Below are 21,802 nucleotides of genomic sequence, written 5' to 3' on the forward strand. Positions count from 1 at the left end.
TAGTCCAGGTAGCCATTTCATTAGTTATTCAGCAGTCTTGTTTATAAGTCTTATGACTAGGGGGTAGAAGCTGTTCAGGATCCTGTTGGTGCATTGGTACCGCTTACCGGTAACACTTGTTGCTTTTTTTGACTGGAGTCTCTGACAATTATTGGGTCTTCCTCTGACACAGCCTGGTATAGAGATCCTGGGCCATATTCACTACCCTCTGTAGCGCCTTGTGGTCAGATGCTAAGCAGTTGCCATACCAAGCAGTGATGCAGGCAGTCAAGATGCTCTCGATGGTGCAGCTGTATAACTTTTTGAGGATCTGAGGACCCATGTCAAATCTTTTCAGCCTCATGAGGGAGAGAGGGAGAAGAGGCATTGTCGTGCTCTCTTCACGACTGTGTTGGTGTGTTTGGACCATGATAGTTTGTTGGTGATGTGGACACCAAGGAACCTGAAGGTCTCGACCCACTCCACTACAGCCCTGTCGATGTGAATGGGGAGTGGTGCTCGGTCCTCCGTTTCCTGTAGTCCATGATCAGTTCCTTTGTAATACTGACTTTGAGGGAGAGGTTGTTGAGGTCTCTGGTCTCCTGCCTATAGGCTGTCTCCTTGTCATCAGTGATCAGGCCTACCACCATTGTGTTGTCAGCAAACTTAATTATGGTGTTGGAGTCGTGCTAGGCCACGCAGTCGTGGGTGAACAGGGAGTACTAAGCACACACCCTGGAAGGGCCTTGTGTTGAGGGTCAGCATGGCGGATATGTTTTTTTTTCAGTCCCAGGGAACTTAGCTTAGTGATGAGATTTGAGGGCACTATACCACCTATTGGTTGTAACTGTGGATGCTACGTTGGTCTATGCTACATTTTGTCAAATGATTTTAAATATGCCGCCATTGGAGGCTATCGCTTGTGTATCTTTGCGACATTGGTGTTTACATTTGATTAAACATTTTTGTCAATTTCAGTTAATATCCTTTGACACTCTGGTAATGTTGAAGCTATGGTGAACTTGGGGTTGATCAATGTTTATTTATGAGTAAATCTGGCTTTGATAATGGCTCGTGTCTACTCAGATTACCGACCTCATTGCAAATCTTTGCACTAAACCCATTACTTATTCAGAGATCTGTAGTGTACAAAGAAAATCTGGTTGTGCAAAGAAAATCTGGTTTAGCATATTGAAACAAGAACACTTACTCAAATGAAATGGATTCACAAATAAATATTGAATTTGTTGTAGTCTGCTTCTGATTGATTGCATGTGTATTGAGCTGATTGAAAGAGGAAGGGTGGGTTGTAAAAAGCAGACTTTCATATCACAAAACAAACAGAATGCAATCAGATCAGATTAGATCCCGTACTATGCAAAAATCTACTCCTTGCATAATGCATTCGACGTTGTTTCAATGTTGATAAAGAAAGATGCAAGAGATTCAGACACATTTTACATCACATCATATACTTTCCTCAGAGAGAGTGACATATAATAGCCCAAATGCAGTTCATTTTTCTTTCTCGCCTCTCCTGGCTGAGACTATACAAGCATAGTGGATGGCTAAGTGCATTGCTACAGCATTGTCCTACATATAAAAAGAGTGATAAGCATAAGAATGGGTACAACCAGATTTGCAATTTAAACAACATAAACATATTAATACTGTATAATCAGTCCTTGGGTATAGAATATGTTTCTGCTGGCTACACTGATGTCTGCCTTTCTTTTTACACAAAGCAGGATTAGTACAGAAGAACTGTAGCGACTTGTACACAAACTTCTTCATGCCAGAATCGGGGTCCCAGCGGGTTGCTTTTTCTAGCCAAAAAAAAGAGAAAAAAATAAAAAAAGACGTCAACACAAATCCATACTGTCTCCTGCTGGGAGAGCTCTCTTTTTTTCTCTTTCTTGTTTGTCACCTGGGACTTGCTAGTTGCCACTCTAAGCCAAACTCAAAAAGACGCAAAATAATACAAAAAGCCCATGAATATAAAGTATAGAACTTACACCTGAAGTGATACAACTTTATCTGTTTGTAACTGCTTATTAAGTTTGAAGTCAACGTTGGTTGTCAGGTCGTTCAGAATACACAATATTGTTCAAATACACTTCCCCTATTTGGAGTTTTATTACAGAATCAAATTTCATTTTAAATCCACACATTTTGAGTGGTCATATTGAAGAGCTGACCAACCATGTTCTGACATCTCCCATACCTGTACACAACACATAGAGATGTTATCAACAGGCACCACTCTCTGAGGGTGGTCTCCGTCTCAGCAGAAATACATTCTAATTTCACACATACAGTAATAACACGTTCAAATAAATAAACAACTAATGGAAAAAGAGTGGAGAGATATCCTCTGGTAAAGCATTAAGGATTACACACAGTAGCTTTCACATGAAGACCGAGGGAGCAACATCATAAAAAAAATTTGTTATTAGTTATGTACATTCCTTTGAGTAGCTTTCTTGACTTGAGATGAGACAAACCTGTTGCAAGGTGAGCAAATTAATAAGCTGCAACGCAAAAACAGTCACAGTGGATAGAAAGAAAGAGGATAAGGAGGATAAATGAACTAGCGTTGGTCCTACAGGTCAACCCTCATCTTTAGCTGTATTGTCCTCCAGATCCTCATCGCTGTCTACATCACTGTAGACTGTCTTCTTGACCTTCGTCTTTCTGCTTCTCTCCTCCTTCATCCTCTGTTTCCCCTGCTTTGTTGCCATTTTCACTGAAAAGAGAGGATTAAGAAAGGAACAAAAGAGTTGCCATTTACTTTTTATAATGACAACCAGATATTAGTTTGTCCTGTCATTGATCTTTGTGAAAATAAATCATTTCAAGCTACTCAAAATCTAAATAATGTTGCTTGATAACTTGGGTGAGTGAAAGTGAAAAATGTCTTGATCTTGATCTTCTCATTGTGTTTTCAGAGATTATTTTGAGGTCACAATGGCTGGGTCTCACCTGCTGATGAAACCAACTGATTGTCTCGACCTCCGTCATCACGGATGGCAGTGCTGTCCTGTTTCACCTCATCATCAATGACAATCCTTTGTCGTGCACTCTCAAACACAGACTTGAGAACAATCGAGTCCTCAAATATCTATGGCAAACACACACAACATTAACCAAATTAGCCTCTCACAATCATTAGCTGGGGGCATCATGGTATGTGGATTTCATGTAGAACCATAGGCAGTGACATGAATTCCAGTGGCCCTAGATCACATCCCTGAGGCACACCTGAGATCCCTCCAGGTTGAAGGTCTGGGCGTTGTGACACAGCAGTATGATGTCTTTCTCCAGATCTCCCACACTCCTGTACTTATGATTGCGCACACGCTCCTACAAAAAACAACACATGGTCAGAAAACATGTATGCTCATAAATACAGTGTATATTAGTACCTGAATCCAACATCATAGAAAAGTTTGCTCAGATGAAGATGGAATATGCTGAATTTTTTTTGTTTATGACAACCACAGGGTTGTCAAGGGACCGTTGGACACATGAAAGGCTAGCACTGCCATCTGTGACTTTGTTAACAGGCCTAGGTCCAGTTGGTATGTGGGAAGATTTGTGGGTCAATCTGGTGGGTTAGTGTTGAGATTTGGTAGTGAGCAACCAGAAGGCTGATTGGTGGGTTGGTTCTGCGCTGAATTGGTATGTGGTAAGATGTGGGTGGGTTGGTGTCGTGCTGAGTCTATAGATTGCGGTGTAGAGCAGAGGTGCTCAATCTAGGGGGTGCGCCCCCCCGTGCCAATGTTTCCTGTTGGGGCTTGAGTCCTGACATATTTTTTTTGAGGGGGGATTATCAAAATAATATATATCTACAGTACCAGTCAAGAGTTTGGACACCTTCTCATCCAAGGGTTTTTCTTTATTTTGTCTATGTTCTACATTGTAGAATAATTGTGAAGACATCAAAACTATGAAATAAAACATATTGAATCATGTAGTTACCAAGAAAGTGTTAAACAAATCCAAATATGTTTTATATTTTAGATTCTTCAAAGTAGCCACCCTTTGCCTTGATGACAGCTTTGCACACTCTTGGCGTTCTCTCAACCAGCTTCACCTGGGATGCTTTTCCAACAGTCTTGAAGGAGTTTCTACATATGCTGAGCACAGCTGTCATCAAGGCAAAGGGTGGCTACTTTGAAAAAGCTCAAATATAAAATATATTTGGATTTGTTTAACACTTTCTTGGTTACTACATGATTCCATAGGTGTTATTTCATAGTTGTGATGTCTTCACTATTATTCTACAATGCAAAAAAAGAAAAACCCTGGAATGAGTAGGTGTGCCCAAATATAAATACAGGTGCATAATGAGAGATAATAATTAATTGTGATGCTGATATAGGTTATATAAAATGCAATATGAACAGAAAATGGTGTGTTCCCAAATCTCTGCATTTAATAGGAATTACTTTTTAAGATGGCTACCTGTTCTACACAAAAAGTCAGGCTATTTGCATTAAAATAGCCTACTGTTTTTGTGGAGGCCTGTATTCCAATTCATTGTGATGCTGTTATGAACTATGAAGGGTTATATCAAATGCAATATGAAAATGTAAAATGCTATGTATTTGTGTCTAATTTGATCAAATGTTAAACAGGGGACCCTGTGTGAAAAAGGTTGGGAATCTCTGGTGTAGAGGGTCCACTGAGCCTACCCTGATCCTCCTGAAGTCCACAGGCTTTCGGATCAGCTCGTAGTACTCTGACACCTCCTTCCTTGAAGGCAGTTGGATGAAGCCTTTGCTGATCTGACGGCCCAACCTGGAAGCATTTAGCACAGACTCTGTTACGGACCAAAAACACACAGACCTCTCCAGACAATAGTATGTGATTTGATTCAAATACTTTCAGGGTTTGATTGAGCCTGCCTGGAGTGGCAGATTGGCCATTGTGCCAGTTCCATTGTGCCAATCAAGTGCAGCCAAAGTATTTGAAAGCAAACACACTAGGTCAGGTCGATAGATAGATATATAGATGATTAGATATATAGATAGATATATAGATGATTAGATAGATAGATCGATAGATAGATGATTAGATATATAGATGATTAGATAGTTAGATGATTAGATAGATAGATAGATGAAATATACTTGTGCGGAAAAATTCCATAACTGGAGGTGGCAGTGTGCACCCTTTTAGTTTGTTTGCCAACTCATAGAAATAGTAGAATAAGTAAATGGACTATCTCAAAATATATATATTTTTATATATATATATTTCTTACATCTAAGTAATTTAATCTCACCCATCTTTGTAGTTGATGACCATATCCACCAGTGTGCTCAGCTGCTTGGTGAGCTCGGGGGGGTTGGGGAGCAGCTTCTCTGCCGGAGGTCGTCCCCGGCGCTTCTTGACCTTTTCTCCTTCAGCCTCCTGGCCGGAGTCTCGTGACTCTAAGTCTTTGTTGCCGTGGTGATCACCTTTCCGTTTCTTCAGGCTGATGTCCTCTTCCATGTCCTCCAAGACCCCGTTCTCCTCCACCTTGAGGAGGAGGAAGAAGTTCTTCAGAATTCAAAGATGACTGCAATATACTTATACACTAAAACTGAAAATAGTTCACAAATAGTAAGGTAAATCATTGGTGTATAGGTCTATTGAGGTCATCTTTGACTTCTGGGACTTTATTTTTGTCCAAATCTGTTTGTGTAAACAATTTAAATCTCATTTGGTACTTGCTCCCAGACAAACGAAACAACTTCTTTGCTTACATTGAGGTCAATACAGTGCCACCGACATGGCCCGCTGCGGGCTCTCCTTCACCGCAGCCAACGCGAGTAAAAAATGTAAATGTGTTAACCCTCGCAAGGCTGCCGGCCCAGACGGCATCCAGACGGCATCCATACGGCATCCCTAGCCTCAGAGCATCCACAGACAAGCAGGCTGTTGTGTTTACGGACCTATTCAATCAATCCCTATCCCAGTCTGCTGTTCCCACATGCTTCAAGAGGGTCACCATTGTTCCTGTTCCCAAGAAAGCAAAGGTAACTGAGCTAAACGACTACCCGTAGCACTCATTTCCGTCATCATGAAGTGTTTTGAGAGACTAGTCAAGGATCATATCACCTTCACTCTACCGGACACCCTAGACCCACTCCAATTTGCTTACTGCCCCAATAGGTCAACAGACAACGAAATCTCAATCACAATGCTCACTGCCCTAACCCATCTGGACAAGAGGAATACCTATGCAAGAATGCTGTTCATCGACCACAGCTCAGCATTTAACACCATAGTACCCTCCAAACTCGTCATTAAGCTCGAGACCCTGGGTCTCGACCCCGCCCTGTGCAACTGGGTCCTGGACTTTCTGACGGGACGCCCCCAGGTGGTAAGGGCAGGAAACAACATCTCCACCCCGCTGATCCTCAACACTGGGGCCCCACAAGCGTGCGTTCTCAGCCCTCTCCTGTACTCCCTGTTCACCCATGACTGTGTGGCCATTCACACCTCCAACTTAATCATCAAGTTTGCAGACGACACTACACTGGTAGGGTTGATTACCAACAACGACGAGGCGGTCTACAGGGAGGAGATGAGGGCTCTCGGGGTATGGTGTCAGGAAAATAACCACACACTCAATCTCAACAATACAAAGGAGATGATCGTGGCCTTCAGGAAACAGCAGAGGGAGCACCCCCCTATTCATGTCGATGGAACAGTAGTGGAGAAGATGGAAAGTTTTAATTTCCTCGGCGTACACATCACGGACAAACTGAAATGGTCCACCCACACAGACAGCGTGGTGAATAAAGGGGAGGCTTGCAAGCCGAAGAACACCATCCCACCCGTGAAGCACGGGGGTAGCAGCATCATGCTGTGGGGGTGCTTTGCTGCATGAGGGACTGGTGCACTTCACAAAACAGATAGCATCATGAAGAATTGAAAATTATGTGGATATATTGAAGCAACATCTCAAGACATCAGTCAGGAAGTTAAAGCTTGGTTGCAAATGGGTCAAATAAGTGCACCAGTCCCTCCTGCTGCAAAAACCCCACACATGATGCCACCACCCCCGTGCTTCACGGTTGGGACGGTGTTCTTCGGCATGCAAGCCTGCCCCTTTTTCCTCCAAACATAACAATGGTCATTATGGCCTAACAGTTCTATTTTTGTTTTATCTGACCAGAGAAAGTTTCTCCAAAATGTACGATCTTTGTCCCCATCTGCAGTTCCAAACCATAGTTTGGCTTTTTTATGGTGGTTTTGAAGCAGTGGCTTCCTCCTTTCTGAGCGGCCTTTCAGGTTATGTCCATATAGGACTCGCTTTACAGTGGATATAGATACTTTGTACTTGTTTCCTCCATCTCTAGGAGACAGAACGCGTCTCCTTCCTGAGCAGTGTGATGGCTGCGTGGTCCCATGGTGTTTATACTTGCGTACTATTGTTTGTACAGATGAACGTGGTAACTTCATGCATTTGGAAATTGCTCCCAAGGATGAACCAGACTTGTAGAGGTCTACATTTTTTTTCTTAGGTCTTGGCCGATTTCTGTTGATTTTCCCATGATGTCAAGCAAAGAGGCACTGAGTTTGAAGGTAGGCCTTGAAATACATCCACAGGTACACCTCCAATTGACTCAAATGATGTCAATTAGCCTATCAGAAGCTTCTAAAGCCATGACATCACTTTCTGGAATTTTCCAAGCTGTTTAAAGGCACAGTCAACATAGTGTATGTAAACTTCTGACCCACTGGAATTGTGATATAGTGAATTAAATGTGAAATTATCTGTCTGTTTATTTATTTTTTATTTCACCTTTATTTAACCAGGTAGGCAAGTTGAGAACAAGTTCTCATTTACAATTGTGACCTGGCCAAGATAAAGCAAAGCAGTCCGACACATACAACAACACAAAGTTACACATGGAGTAAAACAAACATACAGTCAATTATACAATAGAAAAATAAGTCTATATAAAACATTTACATTTACATTTAAGTCATTTAGCAGACGCTCTTATCCAGAGCGACTTACAAATTGGTGCGTTTCACCTTAAGACATCCAGTGGAACAGCCACTTTACAATAGTGCATCTAAATCTTTTAAGGGGGTGAGAAGGATTACTTTATCCTATCCTAGGTATTCCTGAAAGAGGTGGGGTTTCAGGTGTCTCCGGAAGGTGGTGATTGACTCCGCTGTCCTGGCGTCGTGAGGGAGTTTGTTCCACCATTGGGGGGCCAGAGCAGCGAACAGTTTTGACTGGGCTGCGCGGGAACTGTACTTCCTCAGTGGTAGGGAGGCGAGCAGGCCAGAGGTGGATGAACGCAATGCCCTTGTTTGGGTGTAGGGCCTGATCAGAGCCTGGAGGTACTGAGGTGCCGTTCCCCTCACAGCACCATGGTCTTGTAGCGGATGCGAGCTTCAACTGGAAGCCAGTGGAGAGAGCGGAGGAGCGGGGTGACGTGAGAGAACTTGGGAAAAAAAAAGTGAAAAAAAAAAAAAAAAAAGTTTTAAAAAGTTTTAAAAGTGAGCAAATGAGGTGAGATAAGGGAGGTAAAGGCAAAAAAGGCCATGGTGGCAAAGTAAATACAATATAGCAAGTAAAACACTGGAATGGTAGATTTGCAGTGGAAGAATATGAAAAGTAGAGATAGAAATAATGGGGTGCAAAGGAGCAAAAATAAATAAATAAATAAATTCAGTAGGGGGGGAGGTAGTTGTTTGGGCTAAATTATAGATGGGCTATGTACAGGTGCAGTAATCTGTGAGCTGCTCTGACAGCTGGTGCTTAAAGCTAGTGAGGGAGATAAAGTGGGGCAAAAAAAGTATTTAGTCAGCCACCAATTGTGCAAGTTCTCCCACTTAAAAAGAAGAGAGAGGCCTGTAATTTTCATCATAGGTACACTTCAATTATGACAGAAAAAATCAGAAAAAAAATCCATAAAATCATATTGTAGGACTTTTAATGAATTAATTTGCAAATTATGGTGGAAAATAAGTATTTGATCACCTACAAACAAGCAAGATTTATGGCTCTCACAGACCTTCTTTAAGAGGCTCCTCTGTCCTCCACTCGTTACCTGTATTAATGGCACCTGTTTGAATTTGTTATAAGTATAAAAGACACCTGTCCACAACCTCAAACAGTCACACTCCAAACTCCACTATGGCCAAGACCAAAGAGCTGTCAAAGGACACCAGAAACAAAATTGTAGACCTGCACCAGGCTGGGAAGACTGAATCTGCAATAGGTAAGCAGCTTGGTTTGAAGAAATCAACTGTGGGAGCAATTATTAGGAAATGGAAGGCATACAAGACCACTGATAATCTCCCTCGATCTGGGGCTCCACGCAAGATCTCACCCCGTGGGGTCAAAATGATCACACGAACGGTGAGCAAAAATCCCAGAACCACACGGGGGGACCTAGTGAATGACCTGCAGAGAGCTGGGACCAAAGTAACAAAGCCTACCATCAGCAACACACTACGCCGCCAGAGACTCAAATCCTGCAGTGCCAGACGTGTCCCCCTGCTTAAGCCAGTACATGTCCAGGCCCGTCTGAAATTTGCTAGAGAGCATTTGGATGATCCAGAAGAAGATTGGGAGAATGTCATATGGTCAGATGAAACCAAAATAGAACTTTTTGGTAAAAACTCAACTCGTCGTGTTTGGAGGACAAAGAATGCTGAGTTGCATCCAAAGAACACCATACCTACTGTGAAGCATGGGGGTGGAAACATCATGCTTTGGGGCTGTTTTTCTGCAAAGGGACCAGGAAGACTGATCCGTGTAAAGGAAAGAATGAATGGGGCCATGTATCGTGAGATTTTGAGTGATAACCTCCTTCCATCAGCAAAGACATTGAAGATGAAACGTGGCTGGGTCTTTCAGCATGACAATGATCCCAAACACACCGCTCGGGCAATGAAGGAGTGGCTTCGTAAGAAGCATTTCAAGGTCCTGGAGTGGCCTAGCCAGTCTCCAGATCTCAACCCCATAGAAAATCTTTGGAGGGAGTTGAAAGTCTGTGTTGCTCAGCAACAGCCCCAAAACATCACTGCTCTAGAGGAGATCTGCATGGAGGAATGGGCCAAAATTCCAGCAACAGTGTGTGAAAATCTTGTGAAGACTTACAGAAAACGTTTGATCTCTGTCATTGCCAACAAGGGTATATAACAAAGTATTGAGATAAACTTTTGTTATTGACCAAATACTTATTTTCCACCATAATTTGCAAATAAATTCATAAAAAATCCTACAGTGATTTTCTGGAAAAAAATATACAATTTTGTCTGTCATAGTTGAAGTGTACCTATGATGAAAATTACAGGCCTCTCTCATCTTTTTAAGTGGGAGAACTTGCCGGTCTCCAGCGAGCTGACAATACTTTTTTGCCCCACTGTAAGTGTTACCAGTTTCAAAGATTTTTGTAGTTCGTTCCAGTCATTGGCAGCAGAGAACTGGAAGGAGAGGCGGCCAAAGGAAGAATTGGTTTTGGGGGTGACCAGAGAGATATACCTGCTGGAGCGCGTGCTACAGGTGGGTGCTGCCATGGTGACCAACGAGCTGACATCAGGGGGGACTTTACCTAGCAGGGTCTTGTAGATGACCTGGAGCCAGTGGGTTTGGCGACAAGTATGAAGCGAGGGCCAGCCAACGAGAGCGTACAGGTTGCAGTGGTGGGTAGTATATGGGGCTTTGGTGACAAAACGGATGGCACTGTGATAGACTGCATCCAATTTATTGAGTAGGATATTGGAGGCTATTTTGTAAATGACATTGCCGAAGTCGAGGATCGGTAGGATGCTCAATTTTACAAGGGTATGTTTGGCAGCATGAGTGAAGGATGCTTTGTTGCGAAATAGGAAGCCAATTCTAGATTTAACTTTGGATTGGAGATATTTGATGTGAGTCTGGAAGGAGGGTTTACAGTCTAACCAGACACCTAGGTAAACAATTGTTGTAAAAATTACTTGTGTCATGCACAAAGTCGATGTCCTAACCGATTTGCCAAAACTAGTTTCTTAACAAGATACTTGTGGAGTGGTTGAAAAACGAGTTTTAATGACTCCAACCTAAGTGTATGTAAACCTCCGACTTCAACTGTACATTTGCTGAAGCATTATGATAACTCAGCGACACAATGGTAGCTGGGCTTGTCTCAACGGAGCCTTAAAACGCTTTGAAAGGATCCATGAACCCAAATGATTCTGGTGGGTCCAATCCTCCCTATAAAACGTATTTTGTTTCCAAAAGGTATCGAAATTGTCAACAAACGTTGCACACATTAAGCTGCAATAATCACATAGCCAGTTGTGAAGAGAAAGAATCCTGCAATAGCGTTCAATGCCACGATTCAGAGAGGGCACAGGGCCAGATGTGGTCTTTTATTAGTGTCTATCAGAGAATCAATCAGCTCTTTAAAATTCAGTTTCAACTGTTTCAACTGCTGCCCTTCATAAGGACATTAAAACCCACATGCACTACGATAGAATCGATTTCCTTGTCCTGGCCTAGAACATTCGGGTGCAGCTTAGAAATGTAATTTACTCCAGCTCCAGGATAGGACATTGTTTTTGCACCAGGAACAGTGGCATTTCTTACCCTTGAGCTGCCCAAAAATATGGCTGGTGAGAAGGACAAGGAAATCCACCCACTCCCACGCTTCACAGGATTCTGAGAACCCTTTAAGAATGGGCGAGAGACAGGATAACTTGAGCCCGCGGCTTCTGGTGCAGGCCTCCGACAGATGGAGAAGCCCCGCTCGATTTGCCGCAGGGACAGATACCCCCAGAGACAAAGGTGCAGGAAGATCAGGCTCCAGGGCGGTGAAACTATTTGTTGTTTGTATCTGCTCCGGGCCTCTCGTTGTTGATGGTCGCATCCTCCTCTTGCTGTGCTCCTTCAACTCTACTATTAGATGGGGGAGGAGAGGCAGGAGATGGCTCCCCTGGAAAACAAACTCCAGGCAACACCGGCCAGTCAGACAACAACAAGGCAGAGATGCATCCAACAAGTGAGAATGGCCTCTAGCCACCACTCTGCGTTTTCCTAAGTTTCTTACATTGCGACTTGCTTGATCAAGGAAGTTCAATCTTATAATCCTCCGCAAGCAAACAATTGCCATATTGGAACTCTGAGTGATCCAGTTTGTCCCGAAAGTAGATACAGCTTATACAGCACTGGAACCATTCATTTACTACTCCAGACAAAAAGGAATCCATTGCAAACTCCTCTGGGACTAACTTCGTTAGCTAGCTAGCTACTAGCCAACAAGCTAAGGTTAGCGTCTCTGTCAAGCAGGCTTCAACCTGTCTGTTAAGTGATTCCGGGACAAGAAATAACGGTGCTAGTTGTTAAAAACTTGTTTTTTTTGTTGTCAAAAACAACAACAAAAATGACTGTTTCCAGAATACAGTGTTCAGCTGCGCAATCACACCATTGGCCTCATGGTAAAATCCCTGAGCGGTTTCCTTCCTATCGGCAACTGAGATAGGATGGACGCGTGTATCTTTGTAGCGACTGGGTGTATTGATCCACCATCCAAAGTGTAATTAATAACATCACCATGCTCAAATGGATATTCAATATCGGCTTCTTCTTTTTTTACCCATCTAGGTGCCCTTCTTAAAAAGACATTGGAACACCTCCCTGTTGTTTGGGTTGAATCTTTATTTAAAATTCCCTGCTCGACTTAGGGACCTTACAGATAATTATATATCTGGGGTACAGAGATGGAGTAGTCATTCAAAAATCATGGTTAACACTCTTATTGCACACAGAGGGAGTCCATGCAATGTATTATGTGATGTGTTAAGCACATTTTTACTCCTCAACTTATTTAGGCTTGCCATAACAAAGGGGTTGAATACTTATTGACTCAAGATATTTCAGCTTTTCATTATTTATTCATATCTAATTTCGAAAAACATAATTCCACTCTGACATTATGGGGTATTGTGTGCAGGCCAGTAATACAAAAAATCTCAATTTAACCCGTTTTAAATTCAGGCTGTAATACATCAAAATGTGCAAAACGTTCCGAAGGCACTGTATATAAAACACAGACAAATAGCATTTTTGACTGCACTGGGCCTTTAACTTAGTTTGAGTTAAGGGATAGGTCAAAAGATGGCTGAGTTATTAACAACAACAAAAAAATATTTTACTTGTCCAATTAAACTACTGTAAATTCACTACACAGTGGCCTATCAACTTGAAACTAGAAGGCTTCACGGAATCACCTGTACCCAAATACCCGAGGTCCAATCCAGGACCCGGATCCAGAATTCTAAATAATGTCACGGGTCTGGGTCGGTTCTGATATGATTGTCACGGGTCTCTGGTATGTGTAATTTTAACTGACTTGTCCGGAAGGACCCATATAAATCTGAACGTGACTGCTGCCGTAGAGCGAGAGAAATTGTATAATTTATGTTGCTGCACTTTGCTTTTCACGAGTGGCGTGTGTGGCTTGTTGTTGTTGTTGGCCAATCATAAGTCATCAAAGTGGCAATAGGCTACAGTAAAAGAGCCTCCATGTGAGGCAACAGTTAGGAGTTATCAAATCAATGGAAGATGGAATTAAAATAATGGAATTAAAGTTAACAAACTTTTGGCAAGTCGGTTAGGACATCTTCGTTGTGCATGACACAAGTAATTTTTCCAACAATTGTTTACAGACAGTTTATTCACTTATAATTCACTGTATCGCCATTTCAGTGGGTCAAAAGGTGGTGGTATTATTAGGGAATTAAGTCGAGGTCAGAATAAGGCATATCTGTAGCCACACCTCCATTATGATCTCTACCCCAAACTAATAGCTGGCTGTCACATGCATTTCCTCATGCTTTTGTGTTCAAGGTGAGAATACACATAGAGAGAGAGAAGTGCATAAAAAGGGAATAATGTTCCATTATTCCATTATGGAACTCGGATCTGAATTCCCCCCAATGTGAATACATATTCACTCCCCCTTTCTCTCTCCTCGCTCTCTCTTCTTCTCTCACTCTCCCCTCCAGCCCAGACATGCGCTGCTGCATGCATACATCTAGGCTTTAATTGCCTTTGTGTAAAATACAGCAGTTGCTTGCTGCAGCGTTTGCAGCTATAGGAGATAAAAACAAGACACAAGCTCTAAAGGCACACAGGCAACCCTGCTGCACAGAAACCACACGCATATGAGCGTGCACACGCAAACACTCACACATTTATACACATAAGACTCACACACTCACACTCTTTTATTTTTACATTCTAACCTTTTTGAACTTTTTTCTATTTGGGTCGTTCCACGAAAATGAGTCCCTTTTGCATATCTTTTAATATTTTAAGTGGAAATTGTGCACCAACATTATATTTTAAAAGCCTGTTATATTAAATGAACTGCCCTTTTAATATTGACCACATGGAACATTCAATACATCCAGATTTTATTTATAATATAGCTGCAAGCAGCAATGAACGGGGTTCACAGGATGACAGAAAGGACACAAGCTCAGTTGGATAACAAAGCAAGCACTTTATCATTTAGGAACTGTCTTTATGTGCAATCAGTGAAATCATTACCATGTTTATCTATCAATACCACAAGGATGACTTTAGTCTAGTGTTGTAGGTTGGTTACCTTTGAATGCAGCTGGTAATGACTCTTAATTTCTTAGAACTACCCCTCCCGGATCCGGGAGAATTGTCATCAACTACACTAATTAGCATAACGCAACGGACAAAAAAAATCTTACTAGAAAATATTCATATTCATGAAATCACAAGTGAAATATAGTGACACACAGCTTAGCCTTTTGTTAATCACCCTGTCATCTCAGATTTTGAAATTATGTTTTTACAGCCAAAGCAAGACAAGCATTTGTGTAAGTTTATTGATAGTCTAGCCTAGCATTACGTCCAGCTAGCAGCAGGAACCTTGTTCACGAAAATCTGAAAGCAATCAAATTAAATAGTTTACCTTTGATGAGCTTCGGATGTTTTCACTCACGAGACTCCCAGTTAGACAGCAAATTTTCATTTTGTTCCATAAAGATTATTTTTATAGCCGAAATACCTCCTTTTCTTGTTCACGTTTTGTTGAGAAATCCACCGGAAATTGCGGTCACGGCAACGCCAAATTAGATCCATAATATCGACAGAAACATGGCAAACGTTTTTTTATAATCAATCCTTACGGTGTTTTTCAAATATCTATTCGATAATATATCAACCAGGACAATTGGCTTTTCACTAGGAGCGAGAGGAACAATGGCCGCCTTTGTCTATTACGCACAAATCACTCTGAGAGCCATCACCTGACTACTGACGCAATGTTGTCGTTCACACTAATTTTTCAAAATAAAAGCCTGAAACTATGTCTAGCGACTGTAGACACATTAGGGAAGCCATAGAATAGAATAGAATCTTGTTGATATCCCTTTCAATGGTCAATAGGGATGCATAGGAACGCAGATGTTTCAAAATAAGAATCACTTTCTGATTGGATTCTTCTCAGGCTTGCAGGCCTGCAATATCAGTTCTGTTATACTCACAGACAATATTGTTACCGTTTTGGAAGCTTTAGAGTGTTTCCTATCCTAAGCTGTCAATTATATGCATATTCTATTATCTGATCCTGAGAAATAGCCCGTTTACTTTGGGAACATTATTTTTCCAAAAATGAAAATAGTGCCCCCTAGCCTTAAGAGGTTTTAATAAGAAATTTGTGGAGTGGTTGAAAAACTAGTTTTAGTCACTCCAACCTAAATGTATGTAAACTTATGACTTCAACTGTACATTTTCTAAGTCTGAATTAGGCCCATTCAGTAGAGAATGAGGAATGCATGCAGGCAAGAGGAGAAAGAGTGCCCCCTCTTCTTGAAGCCACAAAGTTCAAGGCCGAATGCGGTACTGCAGGCATTGTTTGCAGAAAACAGGATCCCTATTATTGTGAATGAGAAAATGGCAATCTTTGTGGTCAATCTTCATGTAAAATAAATACATAATCGAAGACTATGTTACCAATAATTGCTTCTATTACACCAGATGTATGTCCTTGAATCAATTTATTTTAACATCTCACACAGAATAAGTTATAATGATGATTTAGTTGTTAATGCCAGCCAGCAGTACCCAAGGTCGGCCTTCAACTTGACATACTCAATGAGAGAGGGCAACACTAGGCTAGCCTGCAACGTAACTACATGGACTAGCTCAAACTGCACGTTTTGTATCAGTGAGAGTATCCATGAGACGCCATCTTAACCAAATTCCTTGGTTTCAAATGCTCTATTGTAATCTTCACATAGGAATGAATGGTATCACGTGAGTGTACAAGCACTATGTTTTTTCCATGACATAGACTGACCAGGTGAATCCTATGATCCCTTACTGATGTCACTTGTTAAATCCACTTCAATCAGTGTAGATGAAGGCGTAGAGACACGTTAAAGAAGGATTGTTCAATTGAGGCAATTGAGACTTGGATTGTGTATGTGTGTCATTTAGAGGGTGTATGGGCAAGACAAAATATTTAAGTGTATGGTAGTAGGTGCCAGGCACAGCGATTTGTGTCAAGAAGTTTCCCATGTGTATCAAGAATGGCCAACCACTCAAAGGACATCCAGCCAACTTGATCCAACTGTAGGAAGCATTGGAGTCAACATGTGCCAGCATCCCTGTGGACCGCTTTGGACACCTTGTAGAGTCCATATACTGACAAATTGAGGTTGTTCTGAGGGGGTGCAACTCAATATTAGGAAGGTGTTCTTAATGTTTTGTGCACTCAGTCATTGATGTAAGCTGGGCAATCTAACGAAAATATTGATGTATGAAATGAGTCATACAGCCACGCAGGCATGTAGACACATAGACACAGCACACCCACATGATATTATACTGTCTTAGCACATATCTACAACGACACAAAGATGAATGCGCATGCAACTGTATATTCATGCAGATATGTCGTCTGTGCTTCTGAATACACATTCATACACACACACACAGACGACAACAGTGGCCAAATAACCATTATCAATGGCGAAAAATCTGAATGACATTCCGACAGTGGAAAATGCATGTACGTACACTGATACACATGCACACACACAGTGAAAGCGAGAAAAGCATGCATAGAACAGAAATGATAGAGAGTGTCAAGAACAGTACAAAGGACAACAAAAGACATCATGCTGATAATCTGTCAGCTTTAAATGGTCATCTTTATAAAGCCCGGCAAACATTTCTCTACCGGGCTACAGTGGAATGCACAGAGATACAGAGTAATCCTGAAAGACGGGCATAACAGCTAAACACTGCCTTTGTATGCAAGTGTGAGTGTGTGTACAGTATTTGTTGCTCCATGCCTGTACCATCATCACCAAACAAGCCTGCCTCTTCCTTCCCCTCCTCGACTGGAAAACGATACCCCCTCATCCGTTACAGCTCACACCTACACACCCACACCCTCTACCTCTCACACACTAACACAGACACCGTGCACACCTACACGCACACTCTCTCGTCTCCCTCTGTGCCGATCTGTGCGATGCAGCAGAATGCTATCCTGAGAATAAAGAGAGGGAGAGTGAAGAAAGAGAGTGAAAGAAGGAATAAATATTTACCTGTCTGCAGTCTGCAGTCTGTCTCTGTGGATCAGGATGTGTTGTAGCTGGATCGGCTGCAGCTGCAGCTGGAGGGGAGAGAATTAGCAAGCCAGCATAGCAGCGAGCTGCTAGCCTCTTCATCAGCTGATCACTCAAAGAGCAGGAACCCAGAAGGGGGGCAAGCATGCAGAAGAAAAAGAAAAGCACTAGGTTTTCATACACAAATCAATGGGTAGCTGAGCAGGGGAAATAACAATGTTATAATAATAGTAGTCATCTCACTCTGGCTCAGTGTGGCGGGCTGCAGTAAGCATTTCTCTCCCTGTCCTCTCGCCTCTGCTGCAGTCTCATTCCTCTCAGTAAGGCCCCAAGCTCGTCTGCCTCTGCATGTTTTAATATCGACTGCCGCCATACGCCTTTTTTTCCAGATCCTGTTAAAGTTATCGGGTCCAGTTTTTTTTTAATGAATGATTTTTGCATTGCTTTTCAGCGTGGGGATAAGACTCTGTGAAGGGTGGGGTGAGGGATATATGAGATTCTAATGTGCATGTTACACACACACACGGCTCAGACCGCACACAAATAACTCAAGCACAGTGCTGCCACGATGATGTCATGCTAGTGGTAATTTAGGTTTTTGGTCGCGTGTCCACGTGTGTGTAGATACAATTTATTCTGTAGCTCTAATTCCTCTGCGGAACTCCACTGAGAAACCTGATGCCAATGTAGCTACAGAAAAAAATAAAAACAAGGGCTGGTGACCATTTACATAAAACATAAATTACCTTGTGGCCATGATGCTTGCAAAAAAGGTTCAAGGTCTGTCCGAACAGAATGACCTGTTGATATGAACTCTGCAAAGGTCAGACATGGAAAGATTTTGATTTTGAGCGGACTTAAATTTTTCAGCAAAATCTTCATCATAATCATTGTCCTCACATTCAACAGCATGTGTCCTGATCCAGGAATGAGCTGCTATTCCAGACTGTCTGCGTCTGTGCTGCATAGAGCATTACATCATTTGGCCAATACGCCACTTCAGGCTACTGGTCTTATTATTGCTCCATCTTGAAATTAGATATATATTTTTTATATATTTTTTTGTGTGGTAATAGTCCCCTTACGTGGTCCTGTCCTCGCCTTGACAACAGGGGCGATTAAACAGGAAAAGGGAATTTGATGTGAGCAAGATGATCAATATCAAATCAATGTTGTGAAGAGTTGGTTTTATATCAAATATCGATTTGTGTGTATGAGTAACGGCGTCTAGACGTGTTTATTCCAGTGAGACAGAGATATCATTTTATTTTTATCTCCCTGAGATCACCACTTGCTCAAAACAACATTTTCCACTGCTGCTTGTTACCATAGCAACATCACATTTTGATTATGGACCTCATAGGCACTAATGTATTCCATCACTGAGCTGGGGAATCACACGCTCAAGGAGGCCTGAAGACAACCATAAAAGAACCAAATGTACATGATTTCAGACAACGATAATATTACATGGTTCACACACATTCGGGATCTGAGAAGACACACACAAGCACTCACACACACACACACACACACACCCGCGTGTCAATCACAACCAATTACAGATCTTCTCTCACCACACTCCCTAGACCCCCTCAAACACCTCACCCTAAAGACTTCAAAACGTTAAGAGTTTACAAATTCATCAAGGATCAGAGGAAGTTCACGTGAAAGTTTTATGGAGAGATTTCTTTTCTTCTGAAAGACAACAGACAGAAGTGTATGGAATGGGGGTCTGGTTCCCGGGGAGGATTGGGTAGCATGTAGTATTAGGCGGAGATCTGAGTCCTAAACGGTGTGCGTCCCTATGTAGTGCACTTCTTTTAATCAGAACCGTATGGGCTACATAGTTTTGTACTATATTCCTAATACTGTATATATGGAATAGGGTGCCATTTGGGACACAGCCTATGATGGAGATGAATGAGGAGTATCTGCTTCATCTAATTTTATCCCTCAGTTTTAACGATGGGAAACTGTATATCCCCCTCACTTATTTCCAAATGTTCAGACACATTTCACTGTTAGGGTGACACATTTCTCAGCGTTTTGGAGAACAGTGGAAGGGATTGAATATGTCCTAGTGGGGGGGTCTTGCTGTCAGTTCTGGAGGAGGGATGGCGGGGCATGAGCTCACAGGCATAAGAGGAGAATGTTTTGGAGAGGAAATTAGTCCCTGGAAATTGCGTACTGTGTCACATATGTGCAGATATGTGCACCACGTCACCGCTCTCTCTCGCTCTGCTGTGTGTGCATGATGTGCCTCTTGCTAGCTGTCACTCAATTGAAGAGGGACTGAAGCTCATTGGTTGAATTTGAATCGCTAGGGGGCTGGCCCAAGTGGGGGAAAATAGAGAGAAAATGGAGCAGCGCAGCTTCCAGAAAAACTGTCGCTTTCAAACTATGGATTTCGTGGCAAATTGATGGAGGTAAGACAGTAATTCCGCTCATAGATATGCATGTATGAACTACATAGTAACACACCCAGTCCAAAGCGGGAGGTTTAAAAAATACTTAGTAGTCGCCAAAGTTTCGGAGCATGTCTTTAAGAAATGCTGGAGGCCATGACTGAATTAAACCTGATTTGGTTTCGTGGGGTGTGGTTTGATGTGGGTACCTCGTGTATGTGTTCCAAGGTGGTAAGAGTTAGCCAAATATTTTAGCTAATTAGCTACAGCCGGGTGATGTGCAACCGTGGCAAAGTGGTTTGACTTTGGACAGCTCTGGGGATCGTTAGGGGCCGTCAATAAGTTACACAATGTAAATGGGACAATATTTTCATCTTAGTTGTCTCATTAAATGACTTCAACATTTGTATATGAATTTCTACAATTTATAGTTGTTTAAGATTTTTAAGTCATTGACATTTTGAGCTATTGCCCTTTTAGAATATTAGCCCATTACATTTGGGTAATTTACTGATGGTCCCTAAGTAGCTCCATAGGGATATCTAATGTCAAACCAAATTGACCATGTGCATTATGATTGGGTCAAGTGCAGCTGCACTCCGAATTGATAATTACATGTACCTGGGTGCTGCCAGCTGTGGGCAGGAATGAAAATAAACCCTGGGAAAACTGTTACAGTACCCTTGATTCATTCATTCCGTGACACACCATTATTTCCTATCATCTCACAACTTTATGACCAAAATTATCCTATTTACACGTTGTAGTACATTTTTACACTAGAATAAAAGTTTGACTCAAATCAATGCCACATAGGCCATTTTCAAAATTAGAAGTTGTTTTTTTAGGGGCAGTCACTCTTTAAAGCTAAAATCCTTAATTGAAACAATAGCAAAGCAGTCATCCCGTCTGTGTTTTGGCAAAAAGTTGAGGGATGGGCCTGGATACAGAGCTATGGATGCAAGAACTGAATTGTTTTAACTATGTTTTGAGGCTATTCAGTGTTTGTTTACGAACATTGGAGTAAAACAAGCTTGTATTTTGGGTTCTGATGGCATTTATAAGTCATATTCTTCAAGAATCAATAAGTTTAAGGTATATCATTAATGAGTCCAAAAATGTATGTAGCAACTAAGGATTCCAAATCTAAGCGATCCATTTCGTTGTCAGGGGTATGAGAGGGTAACAAGGTAGTCTAACTAATCACGGTTAACACAGGGGAGCCAATTAATGTAAATGGGAGGTTTGCTTAAAAGTTAGTGTTGCATTCTTACTTCAAGTTACATTGCTACAGAGTTGCCCTCAATCTCTATTAGCTTCTGAAAGAGAGAAACCAATTTAGACAACAACAATTTCCTCACCTTCGAACCAAGGTGCATGAACAGAAGAGCAAACGGAAGAGAAGAAAATATTCAGCCTTCCTAGGAGGACAAAGGAATGGAATTCAAAAATGTGTTTTAATTAAAGAGAATCTATTTTGAATTCCCCTGCCGTTGTACCCCAAGAGGAGCTGAAAGTTTTGCTCACGAGGACCATTCACCAGCAGGAGAAAACTTAACGGAGTTCTGTTCCTCACACAGTGTGTTCCTCTGAATATGTTCAACCAGAAAGCTCCAGCTGGTGGCGCCAGGTACAAATATATCAACTTTACCCAGACCTGTCGGTCATGATGTACTTTTGTTCTACTATCTAGAGGAAGTAAAAGTCGTAACAAGGTTTCCGTAGGTAAACCTGCGGAAGGATCATACATTGCCATCGGAAAGTATTCAGAACCCATTCACATTTTCCACCTTTTC

General features: G+C 41.9%; 1 protein-coding gene across 1 annotated transcript; it reads right to left on the reverse strand.

The window, feature by feature from the left end:
- Positions 1 to 1,087: 1,087 nt before the first annotated feature.
- Positions 1,088 to 5,499, reverse strand: LOC115147005 (probable global transcription activator SNF2L2). Its single transcript, XM_029688995.2, has 5 exons — positions 5,270 to 5,499; positions 4,677 to 4,782; positions 3,241 to 3,342; positions 2,962 to 3,100; positions 1,088 to 2,725 (listed from the first exon to the last, which is right to left on the reverse strand). The coding sequence occupies exons 1-5, from the start codon at positions 5,476 to 5,478 to the stop codon at positions 2,589 to 2,591; spliced, it is 693 nt and encodes a 230-aa protein (XP_029544855.2). The 5' UTR covers positions 5,479 to 5,499; the 3' UTR covers positions 1,088 to 2,588.
- Between the last annotated feature and the right edge of the window lie 16,303 nt (positions 5,500 to 21,802).

Source organism: Oncorhynchus nerka, linkage group LG19 (genome assembly GCF_034236695.1).
Source record: "Oncorhynchus nerka isolate Pitt River linkage group LG19, Oner_Uvic_2.0, whole genome shotgun sequence".
NCBI lineage: Eukaryota > Metazoa > Chordata > Actinopteri > Salmoniformes > Salmonidae > Oncorhynchus > Oncorhynchus nerka.

Coding starts and splice junctions, on each gene's coding strand:
- LOC115147005 (XM_029688995.2), bottom strand. CDS start 5,478: ATGGAAGAGGACATCAGCCTGAAGAAACGGAAAGGTGATCACCACGGC. Junction 4,783..5,269: donor GTCATCAACTACAAAGATGG/GTGAGATTAAAT, acceptor AAATGCTTCCAG/GTTGGGCCGTCAGATCAGCA. Junction 3,101..3,240: donor TCAACCTGGAGGGATCTCAG/GTGTGCCTCAGG, acceptor TGTTTGCCATAG/ATATTTGAGGACTCGATTGT.